We start from the raw sequence: 20,929 nt of genomic DNA, 5'->3' as shown, positions 1-20,929 counted from the left end.
TATTCTTTTAAAGTATTATTGAAATCGGTTTGCTAATATTCTGTTGAGGATTTTTGCATCTATGTTTATCAGAGATACTGGCCTGTAATTTTCTTCTTTTGTGATAATCTGTGTCTGGTTTTGATATCAGGATAATGCTGACCTCATAGAATGAGTTTGGAAATGTTTCTTCCTTTGTAAGTTTTTGGAATAATTTGAGAAGGGTAGGTGTTAACTCTTCTGTAAATGTTTGGTAGAATTCACCTATGAAGCTGTTTGGTCCTAGACTTATGTTTGTCAGAAGTTTTAAAATTACTGATTTAATTTTATTACTAATGATCAGTCTATTCGTATTTTCCATTTCTTCCTGATTCAGTATTGAAAGATCATATATTTCTAGGAATTTGGGCTGGCTAAGTGGGCCAAAGTATCCCAGAGCTGGTGTTAGCTCCTTGGTATGTGGGCTGGGTCACAATGGTCCTGAGTCTGGTGTCTGCCTGCTGGCTGATGGGGCTGGTTCCTTGGGTGGCTGGCTGAGGTGGCTGCTGGTAGCTGCAGCCAAGTCCTGTCAGCTGGCTACAGGCCCTGGAGGGTGCCAGGGCTAGTGCAGGTGCACTGGTAGGTGGGACCTGGTTCTGGGCTGTCTGGTAGGTGAGCAAGAGGATCACTGGGCCCTGGGGAAGCCAGCCAATTAGTGGGTAGTGCTGTGTTCCTGCCCATCTAGCTGTCTGGCCTGAGGCATCCCAGTACAGGTGCTGAGAGGCTGGTGGGCAATATGTTGGTGCTAATAAGCTAGAAAGAGGATTCTAAAATGGTTAGGAATTAAAATGAAAATAAACACTAAAATAATACCTGCTCATATTTTAAAAAAACTAAAAATATTAATGACTCCAAAGTGAAATTTTAAACTCTCTCTCTTCCCACTTCTAGCCTCACTTTACATTCTTGTTTTAACTTCTGATAATTACCATTTAGAATTTAAAGCAATACATTTCTATTCTTCATTCAACAACCTGAGATAGTAGTTTTAGATGTTCTGCCATAAAATATGATGAATTTAATGCCTCCTACTTTCTACTTCCTTCTTTCCACTTTCTAGTTTTTATTATATTATTGTATTTACATTGTCAAGGTTTGTAATATTTCTGTAATTATAATTAAGTCTTCAATGTTTTGTCTTTAGGTTCATTCAACACATTTGAAATAAATTAAAACAGAATTAAAAATAACATGATTACATAAATATTTTTTATTATGGGTCTTGTCCTAGAATGTGATGCGGAACCCATTCCATTTTAACAATGTCCCTCTTAAAATTTCAGCTGGGAACTGTCCATGGTCCTCCAGGCACAGTCTGACCAATTCAGGGCAGAGTGTTTTGCAGTACTGAAGTGAAGCCCAGGAACACACTGGCCTCATGGACAGCTAAATTCATTGTTAACTTGTATTGAGTTTGTCAATAATGAGAATTTCAAACTTAAGCTGAATTCTTATTATTTTCCAAAGTTGATGATGCCATTGCAACAGCTCGAATTTAGGAAAGGTCTTCCTCATTTTGAAGTAAAATGTTACTCTGCAGCTTCCACTCCAATAGATCATGGAATTTCAGGGCCAAAGGACATAGTACATATTACATTTTTAAAGATATTTATACCAAAGTTATACCAGCAATGTATGAGAGGGCACGGTTGGGGGAATTTCTGAGTTTATTTGTTTATGTTAACTGCAGTAGGTAGAAGTAACCAACTAATTTTTAATTTTACAAAATTTGTCTAGGGTTGGATGTATGAAGTTCAAGCCGGAGGTTTTCCACCCTGACGATAATTAGTCATTTTAGTTTTGAGGGGCAGTTTGATCTCACGCAAAACCAAATCCATAGGATGGTTAGCAGCATCATAATAGGAATTAATTGGGTTTTAAAAACACAAACCTTTGAATAGTTTCATTACTTAATGCATGGAATTGGGACAATAAATCAAATGCCTTGATCATATTATTTACAGATGTTCTTGTTGAAAGTAGTTGTGTAGGGGCTGTGATACATTTGTTGCATTAGTAGGACTGAATCTAAAGATTTGTTAATTTAAAGAAATCTTTTAAAAGTGATCCCTGTTACTGTCCCTATAGGGTCTGTCCTCGTTTGCAAATGGGATTCCTCTGTGGAGGTTAGCCCTGATTTCGCTCTGAGAGGGCTACTGGTTTCTTGTTCTGGGTGTCAGCGTGGTCTGACAGCAGTCCCCAGGTCCTGGCCAGTGACACCAATGTCACAGATCTGCAGTGTATCCTTGAGGTAGCCATGCAACCAGACTCCGCTCTGGCCGCCGTCTCCTGATAGCTCTATGGGTAATTGTATTTGCAATCTGAGGACATCTGTTTCTAGAAGATCAGCCCTGTGCCCCTGAATCCTGAAGCACTTAATCAGAACAGTGGGGAAGCAGGTCCCTAAGGCCTTGTCACTGGCTCCTGAGTCCTTCATTTCATACGAGAAACAGCATATAGTTTACTAGGCTGAAATGTGTTCAGGAAAAAAAAAATCTGGCCTGCCGCCACTATATTCTATGACTACAGAAGAATTTTCTGATTTTTATGAGACATAAGCGCTGGTGCTTTGGATTTGTTAAAGAGGATGGTTTTGGCCCTTGTCTCTAAGGCAGTGAGACAGCAGTCTAATATTGGGGTGGAAAAAATTCCTCATAGCTAAAATATTTTAATTGTGTTTATTGGTTTCCTGGTATAAGCTGCCAACCAATTAGTTTATTCCAAACTGACAGTAAGTCCATAGGGCTCAAGTGTCTGATATATATTTTTATGTGTGTATTTTTAGGACCTTTTGTAAATTCTTGATTGAAAATCTCTCTCCCTTGTTCATGGAAACTCCCCTCTTTTGCATTAGGGGCTTTCTTTCAATATAAAAGTTAATATATAATTTCATATAGGGTTTTAGAACTCTAAGGGGGTTAGGATTAATTTTCATGCCTGCGTCATTGAATTTAGGACTGCAGTTTTCCAGCCACACCTTAGATTGTCGTTTCTACGTGAAATATGTGCCCAATTTATTATCAGCAGCGCTGATGCTCATTACTCTAATTGAGCAGCTATAGTATTGCTATCTGAAAAGAAATCTGCAGTGTTAAAATATTGTATTTGTGATACTGTCCTCGACTCTCTATATAATTTAATTAGCAATAGTAGTGGGGATTCTCGGCAAAGAGGACTGATTTGGAAAGGGAGTGGGAAGCGGAGCTGTTTGCCAGGACCCGGAAAAGCAAAGCATTTCACAAAATAGGTTCTGTCATTAGTTCAGTTATTAACATCTCTGAAAGGGGCAGCTTCTCTGACTGCCTGTATCCGCTCGGTGACTTTTCACTCAAATTGATGCCCAAGACTTCCATGATTCTGAAAAATCACCAGAAATTTAAACAGTAAGATGCTCTTTCTCTTTTTTTCTCTTCTTTTAAAATAAAAAGTAGGAAGTGACATTTCAAATAACATTCTTCCTGCCTTCAAACTGTTGGTGGAGACAAATTGCTTTTAAAGTCCAGGTCTAATGCTTAAGGGATGATTGCATTTTAACCAGCAGCCTGAAATGTCACTGGTCAGTTTAGATGTGGAATCTGTTATTCGAAGATACTGTGTTTCTTTTTCATTATTTTTGCCCCTAATATACTATTTTAAATATAAACCAAAAATGTGTTTGCTATTTAATGAGACTGCAATACTATAGTAGTGTTGGTTAACCAACTGCTTAATCATATTTGATGTGAATTCATTTATTTTGGAACTTGTCAACAAGTGTTTTTTTTTTTTTCGTTAAAATGAATTTTAAAGATATCCTTTTTAGTCCTCTTTGGACCATTCTGGATATGATAAATAGAAGTAGGTCCACCAGTAACTTTCTCTATGCCTTTATTATTTTTACAAACCTAATCATACCTATCATATTCTTTAAAATTATTCTTCTCAGTATGATACTATACGTCCCTCTGCTTTTAATCCTACCACTCACCAAATGACTACTCCTTTCTGTTTCCTTTCTTCAGATTCTATCAGCATTAGTTTTGTCTTTATGAATCAAGGGGATACACAGTCAATGAATATTGAAAAGAAGATCTTGCTCTCCTTTATGCAATGGTGTTTTATGATCATCCTACTCTGTTATTTAAAATGGTTTTAAGGGGAGGCATCTTTATTCAAATAACTTTCAGCGACTAATTAGGACTCTGAGGGTTTAGTGTTTACTGAAAATCAATTTCCATGTATACCTAACTTGAGAACGCATAGCTCTGCAAACATACTCTGTATGTGGATCGAATCTGTTAGTGTGTGAGCCAACAATTTGTTTTTATGAACACTTCCCAGAGGTCCACATAGAAAAGGCTTATATATGAGTTCCCCCCCTTTTTTTCCTAGCCCTGGTTTTGTATCCCTTCTCTTTCTCAGACACCTAAATTCACCTAACATAGCTTTACAATGGAATAACTTTATGAAGAGAGGATAGGGCACCTCGAATTAAACATGGAATGAGCATTTAACCCTAACTCCTTGAAATCGTTAGCAAGCCAGGTAAATGAGAAGCGGATGCAGCTGCCCCTCATTGGCTGCTAATGTGATTGTCTTCACTTTCCGTTAATTGTTTCAGGACTTGCTCAGTGCTGTGGAGGCAAAAGAAGCCCTTGAGAGGGAAGTTAAGATCTTCCAAGAACGGCTGCTTGCTGGCCAGCGGGTCTGGAATGCCTCAAAGCAGGAGCTGAGTCTCTTGAAGACAAGCTCTTTCCAGATGGAGAAGAGTTTGAAGGCCAGTTTGGAAGCAGCAGCAGCCTCGCAGAGCCAGTACGCCTCATTTAAGGAGAAGATTGCAGCCCTCCTGGGGGGCAGCTGGGGCACAGTGAGGCCCACGGAGGACGTCCTTTTGGAGAGGATTCGAGAGATGGGCAGCCGGGAAGAGAGCGGGAAACGGGTGAGTGGGCGCTGGCTGCTTCGCAGCCACTTAAGGACAGCCCGTGCCTTCATGTTGCATACTGAGTGAGTGAGTTCTTTTGGTTACAAGTAGCATTAAATATGGCTTTACTACTTTCAGTTTTATGTTGTACTTCCTAAGCCCTACAGCTCACTGCTTTGCGGGCCCTGGAGTCAGAGCTGCCGGTGCTGAGTCCTGTCCCCGCCGCACACACACTCGCTCCAGATGTGACCTTGGGCAGCTTCCCGAGATGACGGCCTCTGAGATTTTGTTTCCTTGCCCGCTGGACAGGGACAGCCCAGGGTCCACACCCCTTATCTGAAACCCTTGGGGCCTGCTGTGGCTTTGAATTCAGAATTTTTCAGGGTTTAGGAAGGTAAAATAGTACCCAGAGAGCTAACAGAAAGCACTCTTACACATTCCTCATCAGTGGGGTCCAGCGCAGCACCCCATAATTAATCACATTCATCTTCTGCAGCAAAAGCTGTGAGCAACTCCACTGCGTGGGATCTATCAAGACTATGAATAGCCCTGGTCACTTCAGGTCAGGGTTTGCTGCCAAATCTGGTCCGGTCAAGCTTTGCCAGCAAATGAGTTTTGGAAAAAAACCGTCAGCTTTCAGATTCATTTGGATTTTGGAATTGCAGATAAGAGTTCCTGGACCTGTAACAGGATCTGCCGCTTAAGGTTATTGTTTGTCGTGATCATTAAATGAAAAAGAATTGTTATGAAGTCCTTAATACACTGGCAGATAGCAACAATAAATATTAACTGTTGCTGCCCTGGCTCCTCCTCCTCTCTCCTCCTCCTTTCTTTTCTCCTTTTCCTAATGTGTTGGTACCTGGAACATTCTTTTAGGGGACCTATTTAACCAGTGGAGGAAAATGGTTTAAATTGCACATATGATTGAAGCTTAATTTTATCCTGTGTTATTAGTAATTCTCATTTTTTTTATAAAGCTTTGCTTAGCTGATTCAGCTTCAGCCCAGACTCTATTTAAACTATCATCAAATCCAGATTACTGAAGTCCTAATTATTGGGGTTTTAAAGTAAATAAATTCTGTGTATCATTCCATTAGGAATTATTTTTTCTCTTGAGTTCATTTTCTGCTCAAAAGGAGAAAAAAAGGCACTTTTCCATCTTTTAATGTTCCTAAAAAACTCAGTGATCACTAACTCACAGTTCACGGTTGCAGTTGTAAATTTCCTCTAATGATAACACGTGTTTAATTCCTTTTAGAAACTGCAAATTTCACAGGTGCTCCAGGAGCAGCCCTGGTGACTCCTTTGTCCAAGTGTAGGATTCTCTTTGTGGGTATAAAATGTTCCCCCCTGTAACATGTGTGGGTCTGAGACGGACTCAGTTTATCTTGTGATTCAGTACATGTATAGGTACTGAATTGGGGAAGGAAATTATTTAGACTGAGAAAAACTTCACTAAGTGATTTACCTTGAACAGTGATAGACATACTTCAATAGCTAATGGAGCTTTGCCATTTCATTTTATTGCTTCCCTCTTCTATTTTTCCAAATGTTTTCCTAAGACTATTTTAATTCCAGCATGTGAAACATGGCATAAAATTGTCAGCATGATGTATATGTTTATTTTCTAAAGGAAAATGATGTAAATTGGTTAAGCTGGATATTCCTCCCCCCTCTCCCCATAAAAATGAGAATGATTCAGTCTTTTTAGTGCCTTTGTCTGCCTTTCCTACCCTGTAATTTTTTTCAATAGCTGCTCTCACTATTTAAAAGCTTGAAATCAAGCGTATAGCTGGCGTTTTGTGTGACTCATCTTCAAGTAAAATCAGGAGAAAATGGATTTCATATATTGTCTTAGAAATGTTTCTGAAGAATGGGAGCTTTACAAATTGATGAATCTGTTTGTTGAGAAGGCTGCATCCTCCTGCCAGCTGCCATGGATAAACACACAACAGTTGAGCAATACCCACGTGCCCTGGGCCTGGCAAATTCTCCACTGCGTGGTGATTCCTACCTCCTGAACGTTTTGCTTTCCTTGTTTACCTCTTTGCTGTTCATTGTCACTCTCCTGTATTTGCAATTCTTGGTAGAACTCAGGACACCACCCACACTTTTTCAGTAAGTCATTTCTACTTGTTCCTTGCTTTTTCTGATGACAGCAAAATCTAATTTTCTTCTTAAAAGGCCTTACTATATCTTAGGGCAGGGTTTCTTGGCTGTTGACATTTTGGGCTGGGCAGTCCGTGGTTGTGAAGGCTGTTCTGTGCATTGTCAGATGTAACAGCATCTCCGGCTTCTACCCACTAGATACAAACAGTGCCTCCTCCTCCCCCCGATTTATGACAACCAAGGATGTCTCTGGACATTTCCAGATGTCTCTGGGTGGGGGGGGGCGTGAAATCACCCCTAGTGGAAAACCACTCTCTTAGAGGAATGTTCTACTGTTGGATTCCTAGGAATTATCTAAGTGAGTATTTTGATATTATGTAGCCTTAAAATTTCAGGACACTTGTTACAGGTATTTTTGAAATAATGATTTCTGATGACAGAAAGCTGTGACATTTTCACATTTTAGTTTAGAATTTTGAGGTAAATTTTTTTTCTTACTTTTAGATGTTTCCTGATTGCCCGATCACTGATGAGAATTGATTTGTGCAGAGAGGACAGGACCATGAGTGATTTCCATGTCATCCTCTTCATTATAGACAAATTAGTGCAAGCTCACAAACATTTATCTTCCCTTCTGCTTTAGAGCACACACAGGGCTATCTTTCCTCCACTGGAGTTTTGTTTTAATTCCGTGTAGGAGCTGTGGGGACCCAACCTGATGCCATAAAGGACCTGAGAGGTTTCCACAACTCCCTTACTCCCTCTTCTGATCTCATCCTCCTACTCTGCTCTTAATCCTCCAAAATCGTAAGCCAGACATTTACCCAGAGGCTTCAAGTTGACTTCCACTGACATTTAATTGTCCGCCGTTATGTTGCACCATCAGCCCTGGCTACAAGGGCATCGGGGGACATGCGCAGATGGAGATTTGAGCTCTCCCAGCCTCTGTAGTTTCCTAGGATGGCCGTGACAAGGTACTACTACCTGGGTGGCTTAGACAACAGAGACGTGTCTCACGATCCTGGACGTTCTAAGTCCAAAGTCAAGGTGTTAGCAGGACTGGTGTCTTCTGAGTGCTGGGAGGCAGGACTGGTGTCTTCTGAGTGCTGGGAGGCAGAATCTGTCTCAGGCCTCTCACCTGGCTTCTGGTTGCCTCAGGCATTCCTTGCTTATGGGTCACACTCTCTCTGTGTCTTCACATCATTTTCCTCCCATTTGTGTGTGTCTTTCTGTCCATAATTCCCCTTTTAATAAGGACACCGGTCATACTGGATTAGGGCCCATCCTCATGACCTCACCTGACTATCTCTGTAAAGATTCTGTTTCCCAATAAGGTCACATTCTGAGGCACTGGGGGACCCAGTTCAAACCACAACAAAAGTTGACATACACAGTGGTGGGGGGGTGGGGTGTAGAGTGAGCCAGTCTGTAGTGTTGGCCGTGCGTATTGACAAGAAGGAAGGATAATTTGATTGGTTCCTGATGATTGATTTTATGTATCATCAGGATACATAAGTTTTCACTTATGAAAACTCTAGCTTGAATAATCAGAAAAGAGCTGTTTATGTCCAAAAGGCACTGACCCTTAAGTGACCCAAGTGCTTCTTTCTTCAGTTTAGAGCTCTTGGGTTTCCACTGGGTTTAATCTTAGGGCAAATGTGCCTCTCTGGTAAAATCAAGCTACTTGTCCTTGGGAAGTCAGTTAATTCTTTTAGGGCATTATGACTTCACTGCCAAAATCCAAGCTGCTTGTTTTTGAAATATAGGTTATTTCAGTGCCTTTTTTTTGTTGCTGTTGTTTTAAAATGAGGTATGTATTGTTCATGACAGTCTCCCCCCTCCCCAGCCCCCTGCCCTGTGCATCTCTAGGGTTGAAATTCCCGGCACATTTTCTCCCGCAAAACATCAGGGATATGTTTACAGATGATACTAAGAAAACGGAGGGAAAAAAAGGAAAGAAAATCCTACTGATTCTTTAGATTTCTTGGCATGAAAAACACACAACACAATTTTACATTTTGGCAGGACACATATATTCACCCAGGCTCTGGTATTTGATGTTCCTAAGAACTGAGTCAGTCTGGACTGTTAATTTATTTGAGTAAATTTATGTAAATTTAGCTCTGAAATATCTTGGTGGCATCATATGCACAGAGACCTAGATAAGCTTATGAAGCTAAGTTCTGTGGTGCATAGCATGTGGGAAAGTTCACCCCTGTTTGCTCCTCTCCGGATGCCAGAATCTTAGCAGGGCAGTTGGGTAGATTCTGTACAGTTCAGCCATGCTGGTGTTTTTACAAGTTATACTCTACTGATTCTGCAAGTTCCATGAAACCCTCTCGGGTCCACACAGGATGAGGATGCAGGAGGGATCCTCTCGCCTCTGATTCTATACACTTGTTCCTTGTTTGTCCTTCCCAGAAAGACTTCTAGTTGAAAAACACACTGTATTGGCTGGAAAGAGTTTAGAAACATGATATAGGACGATTCCTGAAGGGCTCCTTTAACGCTTCATGGCAAAAGCGTAGGATTGCCTGAACCCACATCCTGGAGGAACAATACTGATGATAAAAGTAGATGCAATGTGTTGAGCTTCAGTTGGGCATGAAATACTGTGCTACTCAAATTATCTAATTTTAGCTCAGCTAATCGTCATAGCAAAGTCTGAGTTTCAGAGAGGTTAATTCCTTGCTTCAGTTAACACGTTGGGAAGTGGTAGCGTGAGGACTTGAAATCAGTCCCCGTCCCACAGTCTGGTCTACATCAGATGCCTGCTTCTTCCTTCAGGGTCATTGTCACTCGCTTAGTCTAGCTTGCTGCAATTGCCCAAGGTCTTGACTGATTGGTTTCCATGGAAGACCTTGCTCTCCTCTGGTAAGATCTGCAGCATTCCAACTGTGGCTCAGTGATCACACAGTTTTCCATTTCTCCAGTTGAGATTTTCTGCGTCTGTTTTCTCTTTGGTGTCATTCTTTTAGCCAGATCAACCGTGAGATAGGGAAAGTGTTCAAGAATCTTCAGGTAGAAAGACTTACTTTCCACTTGGAGTCCAATGTAAAACCACGTTTCCAGTTGCACAGAAACGTGTGTCATTCCCTTGTGTAACATGGTATCATGAGACAGCCCCCTAGGAGACAGTATCTCAAGGCTGTTGTCTGATAGCTCCTGTTTCGTAGGTTTCTTTGTATGTTGTCCTTAATGCATCATTAAGGTCAGATCTAGTATTAGTACTACAGTAGGAAATACGAAGTGAGAGTTCTTAGGGTCTCATAGTCTATAATGAAATTTGCAATTTCCTTAGGAAATGTAATTCCTTAGATATGATACTGAGCAGCTTGCCATCAAATATCTGATTTTAAGCACCCTCAGAAGTATAGAACTAATTGAATTATAGCCCTGGGACCTTGAAGCATGAAATTGGAGAGTTTCAGAGATCAAGGAGTTTCCCCTTCCTGACTGTAGCACTTCAGTCTACCCCGTAACATTCTTGACAAGTGGTTGGCTAACTTCTAGCCACTTCTAGCAACTGGCCATCCACTACCTGATGTGAGAAGATGCTTAAAATACGAGGTAAAAACAGAAGTACAGAATTGCATTTTTACTATTATCATATTTTAGCAATGCATAAAAATAAATTGTTTTTAAATATTTGTAGTTGTTGCCTTTGGATGGTGCGATCATGGGGATTAATTTTCTCTTATTTACATTTGTTTTGTCCTTAATGAACCTTTTACAGTGAGTTTGCTTTACTTTGAAATTATGGGGTCTGGGGGAAATTGTTTGTTACATCAAAATATGATTCTTTGATTTATACCTGTTGGTCCTCAATTTGAGCTCTGAGGGCAGCTCAGAACAAATCCATATTCTTCCATGTAATAGCCTTTCAAAATGTTTGAAGGCAGCTTGAATGTCTTCTTGCCTTTAAGCTTGGTTGTTTGTAGATAGGCAAACAGAAATTTTTTTCAATTTAAGACTGTAAGTCTGGAACTGTCAGGATATTTCACTTTCTGTGAGAATGGTACTGAGTATCATGTAAACATCTACTACTGTCCCCCTTTCTTCTTCCAAAACAATCAAAACCAAACAAATTGATCACCTCAGATTTGGTGTTTTTATTGAATTCAACATTTTCTGAAAAGTGGATTTAATAGACTTAGTATGAATATTCTCCAGGTGTGCCTGAGGTTTTCAGTAGATTTATGTTCTTGGTTTAAGGGAAGGTCAGGACAAAGAGAAACGCCTGGACAGGATGGAAGTCCAGGGCAAGGTAGGGGGCGTGAAGTCTTGGGGCCTTTAATGGAGAAGCAGTGGTTTTATGCTCTAGACGAGGAGGTGGTAATCAGATTCCCCTGCCTTCTTGTACTCCACTACTGACCCGATTTAGAGTCACCATATTAAAGGAATTTTGACCTTTCAAATGCTACAGTGATGACCTTACTCCATGACTCTGCAGGACAGATGCAGAACCACTGAAGTTTAGCGCATAAGTAACCAGTAGTCAATAGACAGCTTCTAAAAAGCTTGAAAAAATACCTTTCTGCACTTGACTTCCCAATAATGTCTCACAGTTACTCAGCAAGATTAATTCACTGTATAATCTTAATCTGCTCCACGTGGTGGAACAGTGTCTCTGGAAAATGACACTTTTATAGGTTTTCAGAGTACTTTTTGTCTGAATTCTTTTTCCAATAACCTTTTTTTCTAAAAAATATTTTTATTGAAGTATAGTCGGTTTACAATGTTGTCTCAATTTCTGGTGTATAGCATAATGCTTCAGTCATACATGCATTCATTATACATATATTTGTTTTCATATTCTTTTTCACCATAAGTTACTATAAAATATTGAATATAGTTCCCTGTGCTGTGCTGTATAAACTTGTTTTTTCCAACTAAGCTTTGAAGCTCCTAAATTAATAGTAGTATTCAGGATAAGTAAATGTTATCCATAAACAGTTCTTGAGTAATCTGTTTAAGGAATTATATAAAAATTAAAAATACCAATCAAAAATATTTTATTAGACAATGAATGTAGATTTATTTCAAGCAGAGGCAAATACAGCTATCAAATACCTGTTTGTTTTTTTTTTGTTGTTGTTTAATTTTTACAAAGAATCTAGAAGTTAGTGTTATTAATAGTTCCGTTGCTTGGGCTAAGCACTGGATTTTAACACTTTGTTGCATCTAAAACCAGGCTTATCCTTGTTCTGTTTCTTTGTTTCCAGATGGTCTCCCAGCTTGAAGCCCAAATATCTGAGCTTGTTGAACAGTTGGGAGATGAGTCTGGGTTTCACCAGAAAGCTCTACAGAGAGCCCAGAAAGCAGAAAACAAGTTGGAGACTCTTCAGGGTCAGCTGACACACCTGGAGGGAGAGCTGGTTTCGGGAGATGTTTTGCGAGACAGCTTGAATTTTGAGAAGCAAAAAGTAATAACCCGAGGGCATGTCCATGGGTGGAAACATCTGTTGCTGTATATTTTACCAGCAAATATTCTGAATTTTACAGTACTTCGGTAGACTGGTTAAGTTCTGAGTCAGGAGTAAATTTCAAGGAACAATGGATATTGTTTGGTGATTTCTTCCTATTGTTTGGAGCTTCTTTGATTCAAATTAATTCAATTAAATTCAACAGGTATTTATTGAATATCTATTATATATAAGACTCTGAAGGTTTGGGGAGTAAGGTTAAGGGCCCAGTATCAGGATCAGGTCCTGATTCCTTTCCGTGGCCGAGCAGGCCGAGTGACCTGGCCAGTCCCCAGCTCCAGGCTCCCCCTCACCCGCAGTCCCTGCAACCAGTCAATGGTGGCAAAGTCGGAAGCCTCCTGGGACCAGCTGGGCGCAAGTCGGGTGTGCGGTCACTGAGTCCAAAGACATCCATGCTCAAATCTGTAAAAAAGCAGTCTCCTGGCCAAAGAAAGGAGGCCCCCTTGGCAACCCATGTTGCACATGGCCGTTCTGTCTGAGAAAATGTCCTCACCTTCTTCACCCGGGAATAGCTCTCCCTTCATGGCTCAGCTCCAGCATCTCTTGCTCTGGAAGTCTTTCCTCGGAGGCCTCATCCTTAATGTGACATGTTCCTGGCTCTGTCTGGCAATAACCACCCTTATCGTATCCATGTTTTAACTCATCTTTTCCAGTCAACTCCAAACTTCTCAAGGCCAGGGGAAGTCTTTTTTTTTTTTTTTTTTTTTCTGGGTTTCTCCAGAGTTTACAGCAGAAATCAATAAATATTATTTAAATGATAGAAGGAATGTGTCAAAGACAAGACTTTTAGGTAGACTGGGATCTCTTCCCTCTTTCATTATGATGAGTCATTAATTTTAATTGAAGTTACGCCAAAACAGCTCTCAGTTATGAAAGCAAATGATGTAAACTGATCCAGTCCCTGGTGAATCTTCCACAGGGAACCGCCCATGAAACAGCAGTGGTATCCTTACCGCCTAGGAAGGTAGCAGGCATGTAAGAATGAAAAGCAAAGTTGTACAGAGCTTAAATTTAAATACAGGGGATTGGGGTTTACACAATATAGAACAGAGTATATTCACACTAAACTATGCTTCAAATGATGCACAGTAATCCTTCCAGCAGCCTTCACTCTCTGAGGCTTAGCTGAGATCCTTGAAAGGCCCTTCCTCTGTGGGGTCTTGGCTTGGTCCTGTCTTAATCCTTTGCCTGCTAAGTGGAAGGGTCACATGTAGAAATAGAAAAAATGCCGTTTATACCTTCACATAAAAGGTACCAACTCTGTTTTAGTTTCAAATACAAACAGTAGCAGTTATTTCACTTTCATTCACATAGATTAGAAATGAAATTTTCCACGAGGAGGGCTGATCCAGCGTTAAGGGGTGACAAACGGATGATGTAGGGACAAAAGCAGCCTGCGGTCCCACAGCACAGTAGTGACCTCGGTAATGGCTGTGACTTACACAGAAGAGATCAAGCTGTATGTATGCTGTTCAACAAAATTGGAAAATACACACTTGCAAGTCATTCCATCTTGAAGACTGAAGTATAGAGTTCTGGGCTTTAAGCTGGCATGCTTCAGTCATCAGGAAATACTTAACTAAACATATAATTGCCTGAAAATGCCTGATGGATGAGGAGTTATTGCAATGAGAAGAAAATTTCAAAGATAGAACCCAGTTCATGAAATTATGATATAGAAAGCTCATTGCTTGATTTATTCATCCATCAGTCACTTAGTAAGCATGACTCTAAGAATGGCTTGGCCAGATAAGCCACAGAAATCAGGTGGAGGAGAATCCTGGCATAGTTTTGTAACTTTAACCTTTTAAAATATGAACCTTGACTTCCCTGATAACAGCCCTATTTTAGAAGGTTGTTCCTTTAACTTTGATACATTAAAAACTTTTAAAGACATTTTCTAAAGCACTTTAAGTTAAAAAGGGAAAACTATTGTCCAAGCTTGTTTGTATGGAGAGCTCTGATTTTGGAATGATTTGTAGAACCCGGAAGAGTAAGGTGGCAATTGATAAAATTGCCAGTTTCCACCTTGGAGGCCAGGGCCCACTTTGGTGGGAAAAATTGCCATGGAAGGTATGTGGATGTATGGATCCCAGGGGCTGGGAGGGGTATGGTGGCAGTAGCATTTAGCCAAAGCAGGGAGATGCAGACAGGCAGGAACATGCCACATTTGTCAGAAAACTGTTTAATATTAGACTGAATGTCAAGGTCACTGACCAGGAGAGTCAAGAGAATTGGATAAGGAGCAAGACGTGGATCTTCCAGGTTATTCAGGAATTCATCACCAAACATTGGAGTCAGGGGCTGGGCTCTGTACTGGGTTTAATGACAGCCACCTGTAAGTTTGGGAGAAAGAGAAGAATTCTGTGAGATCACCTCCTAACTTTACTTTTGTGTCCCATTTTCATTTTTGTTCTTGGGTTTAGTATCTTAAATTTCTGGATCAACTTTCAGAGAAGATGAAGTTGGACCAGATGGCTGCTGAACTTGGCTTCGACATGCGTCTGGATGTAGTTTTAGCTCGTACAGAGCAGCTGGTCCGCCTCGAGAGCAATGCAGTCATTGAAAACAAGACTATGGCCCACAACTTACAGAGAAAGGTAGGGGATATTGCTAGTGTTGACAGAAGGAATTTCTGAGAAACTGAAATATTGGAAAATAATTTACCCCCACTATATTTACCAATGAGGCTAGGAAACATGTAATTACAAATATGTATGTCAAATCTGAGCCTCTATTTCAAGTCTGAGAGGAAAGTAAGTGTATCGTCTAAGGTTGTGTTTGACTCTGAGTAATAGAGACCTAAAGTAACAGTGGCTTAAACGTGTAGAAGTGTGGTTTTTAGGGTATTGTTTTCCTCACATAAATTTCTGGAGGTAAGCAGCTTAGGGTGAGTGTGGCTCTGCTCTGTAAAGTTCTTAAGGAACAAGGCTCATTTCAGCTCACTAATTTCCTATCCCTGGGGTGGTCCTTATCTTCATGGCTCACCTTGGAGCCTAGAAGCTGTGTTCCAGGCAGAAGCTTAAAGAAGGAAGGATGAAGAAGAGGGAGGCAAAAAGAGCATGCATAAGCTGTCTTTTAACAGAAGCTCCCAGAATTTTCTGTGTGAACTTGTGCTTCTATCTCATGGCCAGAATATGTTCTGATGGCTACACCTAGCTGCAAGGGAGGCTTGCAACTCCCGTCTTTCTTACTCTGGGTAGCGTTTGCCTGGCCAAAAGTCACTGTGTCTGTTACTGTTGGACAAGAGGAGAGCTGGGGAGCATCTAGCAGTCTTGCCTTTGTATAAGCTCTCCTGCACTAGAAAGGAGAGAGAGGAGAAGGGCTTACTTTCCCCTCAAAGGAAGAGTTAGAAACAGTTTAGACTAAATAAATGAATGAATGGATGAAAAGGATAAAAACGTAATTATTAGTTATATAATTATTGGCATTGGGGAAAGAAAAAGGAAAACACAGATGTTTTCTTATAATAGTTCTTAGGAGAAAATTCAATGGTAGAATTATAGTGCATAGGCTATGTAATGAGTCACATCCGGGTTCTCAGTTTAGCTCCACCAAGCTGTGTGACACTGGGCAAATGATAGACGTCTCTGTCTTTGTTTGCTCATATTTAAGGGGGGAGTGATACCTACCTCAGGAGGTTGTTAATTTTTAATAAAGAACTGTTTTGAACTCTTGGTTCATAGAAGATGCTTTATTCCCATTTGACCTCTTCTCCATTTACTGTATCTTCAGGAATATTTTATAAAAGAAAGCAGACAACCTCTGTTACCATCCAAGACATCAAATTGAGCGACAATTTTTTCTAAACTTTTCTTCAGATAATTGATGTTTTTTTCTCAGTGTCCAACACCATTCCTTCTTTGTTTTTTTAACTGAAGTATAGTCAGTTATAATGTGTCAGTTTCTGATGTACAGCATACAACACCATTCCTTCTTAAGTACTGTGTCATGAAAATGACCAGTGTGCGGGACTTGCCAGGGTAAATTTGCAACAGAGTGGAGTTTGACATGAGGAAGCTAAGGGGAGGGAGTTTAGGCAGGGAAATACTAAAAGGGACTTGTTAAAAGAGGATGCAGGGGGTGGGCACTCCTGTCACCGTTAGTCAAGATGCTTAAGCCCACATCTCAGTAAGTCCTTCACACCTTGGAACACTTTACAAACGCCGAGTATGTAATTAGGGAAAATGTGCCGGTCTTCAGCTCGAACACTCCATAATTCTACATGATTCCGGTTCCCAGTGTTTGTAACAGATGAAAGACGTTCCTGTACTTAATATTCCACTCGTTCATTGTGACATGTGAAGCCCAGGGGGATTTTTTTTCTCCTCGTAGGGCCCATAATGGTTTTCTCAAAACCATTATTATTTCCTTCCTCAAGTTGGACTGACGATGGTAAGTGTTGTTTGCAGCCCCTGTTCCGGCTGGTTTGTGGATGGTGTAGGTCCAGCGTGTAATAAAGTCACCAATGAACTAACACCTTCCTGATGGCTTCTGCTTCTAAGGTTTTCAGTATATAAGCAAAGCATCGTAAAAATCTCATTGGTATAACTTACTTTAAAACTCTATCAACTCCCATGTTTGGTGCTCCTCAGCCCGGTTTTAAGGGATTGAAATTAGTCTGGGTTTTCACTACTAATTTGCACTTTATCTTCTCTCTGAAAAGACCAGTGCAAGTATAGTTGTCATGGGCTGTTGAAGAGGATTATGTTCTGCTCTCGATAAGCCCATTTAATAGTTTTAAAAGTAATTTTGCATTCTTACTCTGATGAACATAATGTTGGAAGAAATCAGATGTTGAAAGCCTTTGCACATTTTCTGTGGCTCTTTTGTCTCATACTTTGCAGCTACCAAGTTAATTCTTGGAAAAAGAGGGATGAAAAAATGCAGTCAGGAAAAGGAACCCAGTAACCTCATTTGATGGTTTAGAGATTGAAGTGGAGATAAAGATCAACATTATCTGCGCAATTCATTTATATTTACTAACTGTTCAATTATTATTACTATTAAAAAAAAATCCCTGTTTGTATCAAACCAGCTAAAGACTCAGAAAGAAAGACTGGAGAGCAAAGAGCTGCACATGAACCTCCTCCGGCAGAAAATAGCCCAGCTGGAGGAGGAGAAGCAGGGGCGTTCGGCCTTGGCCGTGGAGAGGGACGAGGCCAATCTCACCATCAGGAAGTTGCAGAAGAAGGTGGAGAGGATGCAGCAGGAGCTGAGTGTGTGTCGAGGATTGAATACTGAGCTCAAAGCCAAACTGGCCGACACCAATGAGCTTAAGGCAAGTGCTCAGCTCTATTTCCTTGTTGTGGTTTGCGAGTTTCTGGAAAAGTTTATGCAAAAGAATGACAGCCTTATGAAAAAAAAAAAAAGCTGAAAACTTCCTCTGGTTTTCTAGAGTTGTGAGAAAAATGCAAAGATTACCCAAATTGGCAGAGTAGATCCATTTCGTGTCTCTTCAATATGTGAAGTGAAGCCGTAATTGCTGGGTGAGAAGTCAGCCAAACAGGGTGATGTGACGTACAGAAAATAAAAACATTTCTTCAAAGTGTGGGTGACCGTGATATTAGGGATCAGGTAGGGATTGTCACGTGGGAATTTGCTTAGAGAAAATGAACAAGGGTTCGCTGAGAAGTCAGGTGGCGACAGGGTGTGTGTTGGGCTGTGGGGTGTGTTACACGAAGTAGTGAAGAGAGCAGGCAGGCTGGGGCGATGTGGTCCTGGATTCGAGGTGATTCTCTAGTGAATGCAAAAAACAATGACATTAAAACTGGGGATGTAATAAAAATATTTAAATGCCACTGGCAGCAGCATGTAACTTCACAGGCACATGTCATCCCTGGCAGACCCGCACGTCATGAACCCTGAGGGCAGTGATGTCTTTGCGCTCTGAGGTGGACTTCTGGAATGTCTCCACATCTGGAAACAGACAAGTTGGGAAAAGGAATCTGGAACGAAGCCACCAGCACTTGAATCTGTGCAGCAGGACAATATTCTGGGCACATTTCCCACTTGATTTTCCCTTCCTGGTCATTGGTTCTTTTGCCCCCGAAGCCCTTCTGGCATCAGGACGAGGCCACTAAATTGATGCTTATTTCCCTAAGAGAAGGGGAGGGCAGACGTGGCCACGGGGAGAGGGCATATTTGAATACAAGGCAAAGGGGAAGCTAAGGAAAGCATTTGATGGGGTGCTGTGGCTGGGGAGAAAATATCCTAGGTAGGTATCCTTGACACCCCCTCACGCCTTGAGACTGACTTTTGGGGTGTGCGTGTGGTGGGCAGTGGTGGTGGGGAATCCCTGCCATTAGCCCACAGCTCCCATCCCGACTGGGAGGAGCTGCAGAAGGTGCTGAGGCCTCCATCTCACTCCCTGAGGCCTGAAGTTCCACTGGTGCCCACGGGGGATACAGAAAGTAGCTAAAGATGCGCGCTGGAGATGTCGTGGGAGCAGGTGGGGGTGGCCCCCTCAAGTGAGGGACACAGTGACCCTCCATCAGAGGCTGTGGGGCAGATCACCTAAGCCGGGACCCAGGCTAAGTGTAATGACAGCAGCCGTAGGCAGCCCTGTGGGCCAGAAGCGGTGCTGGGGTGAGAGGGACCTGCAGCAGAAAGCAGAGGCCGGGCCGCAGCTGGTGGAAGTCACGTCCTGTGTCTGTGGTGTCTGTTCCCGTTTGGTCTCCATGACTTAGGTCTGCGTCATTTTTTGCCCAAATTAATTTTAGTTTTAATTATTTACAAGTGGTCTTTCCATTTTACCTTTTCACAAGCAAGCCTGATTCTCATAATCAAGTTTTGCTCTTTGGGTGATGTGATTATGCAACGCGTGGTTCTAGTCCTAGAGGCTGGCTTACGAGTCTCCGATTCCAGCATCAGTGGTGTGGAGCAGCGTTTTCAAGTGTGGGGCACGTGCCCCTGGTGTACACACGATGTTTCTAGGCGGTGTGCGACAAGGTATTATATATAATGTTCAGTCCTGAAGTGAAAAGTGGGTTGCCTTTAATTTTTCTTTGAATTCTTTCACCATTGAGGAGAAAATCTGAATTGGAGGTCATTACGTCCTTAGACCTCTAGGACACTTGCTGGTCTACGTTTTAAACAAAGAGTAAGTCTTGAGCTCATTGCCGGGTACTAGCGATAGTACCCGCTAGTGCTGTTTTGTTTTCATTACACAGTGTTTGTTTTATTGTTATTTCCCCTTCATGTCACATTCTATTGAAATCCTGTAAAGTGCCCTTTAAATTAATGAAATTTCTTTATGTTAAAAAGCTGGTTGAGTTAAAGAAGGAAGTGGTTCATGTAGGTGATATCTGGATATGTAAACATTGTGGAGGTGGAACAGGAATTGCTGAAATACAGACGAGGCGGAGAGCAGAAGGAGCGTGAGTGGTGACTAAATGCAACAAGCAGGTGAATGGAAGCTCTGGGTGGCTGCTGCTGACCCTGTGATGATTTCTGGGAGTCAGCTGTGGGAGAGGGAGCTGGGCAGAGGACGGGGCCAGATCACGCAGGGCCTCGTGGGGCGTGCTGAGATGCTTGGACTTATCCTCTGGGTCCTGGGGAGCCACTAGAGAATTTCAAAAAGATAAGTGACATTGTCAGGAGAGAGACTGAAAAGAATGAGGCTCTGAGCGGCAGTATCAAGGACAGCAGTGAGACAGAGACCGAAGGACTATGGCTGCGTTTGGCTTTGGGACATCCGGGCTCAAGCATGCACAGATCATGGTGGTAGTGAGTGAGGGCTCGGAGAGAAAGCCAAGTTTCCGTAGGCTGAGGAGTGAACGAGAAGTGGAAACAAAGCTGGTGTCCTGCTCCTCTGGGATGGCTAGACGGAAAGGAGAGGGGAGACAGGAAAGTGAATGACGTTAGCTTGTGTGTTTACTTTGTTGTTTTATTTTGCATAAAGAGATCCACACACTTCACAGCCAAGGTATAGAAGAGACTGGATTTGACGAATCAGGGATTATACAGGGTGCTAAACATATTAAAAAAAGGTTTTTTTTGGGTGGGGTGAAAGGAGGTAATTAGGTTTACTTATTTATTTCTTAAAGGAGGTACCAGGAATTGGACCCAGGACCTTGTGCATGCTAAGCACAGTGCTCTGCCACTGAGCTATACCCTCCCCCCCAGGCCTCTAAACATTTAAATAGAATGCGAAGTCTGCCTTCTGGTAGGGAATAGAGAGCTCTCTAACTTACTAATACAGTAAATGCTCACTTCATGGATTTATTAAGATTTTACCTCCAAAATATCTTTGTCTTGCTTTATTTGAGTTATAGGATATTAATGTACGAGGCAGACTGATGGTATCAGCTCTCCATCTTTGTACACTACCTATGCTTGTCCCTGAATTAATTTTGCTATTCATAAAGCAACATTTCTGAACATTAGCAGAAATGGCCTTCTTGTATTAGTTTCC

The 20,929-nt window shown here is 41.5% G+C and overlaps 1 protein-coding gene across 1 annotated transcript in view; it reads left to right on the top strand.

Annotated features, from left to right (window-relative positions):
- CCDC170 (coiled-coil domain containing 170) overlaps positions 1–20,929 on the top strand; it is an 80,442-nt gene that overhangs the window by 46,436 nt on the left and 13,077 nt on the right. Inside the window, exons 7-10 of the mRNA XM_031456557.2 lie at positions 4,619–4,936; positions 12,253–12,453; positions 14,940–15,113; positions 17,552–17,794. Of these exons, the coding sequence (XP_031312417.2) occupies positions 4,619–4,936; positions 12,253–12,453; positions 14,940–15,113; positions 17,552–17,794 (936 nt within the window). The remainder of the gene's footprint in view (positions 1–4,618; positions 4,937–12,252; positions 12,454–14,939; positions 15,114–17,551; positions 17,795–20,929) is intronic.

The sequence above is a fragment of the Camelus dromedarius genome, chromosome 6, assembly GCF_036321535.1.
Source record: "Camelus dromedarius isolate mCamDro1 chromosome 6, mCamDro1.pat, whole genome shotgun sequence".
NCBI classification, from domain to species: Eukaryota; Metazoa; Chordata; class Mammalia; order Artiodactyla; family Camelidae; genus Camelus; species Camelus dromedarius.
Note: the sequence above shows the minus strand (reverse complement) of the source record. Positions and strands in the feature narration are given on the sequence as shown.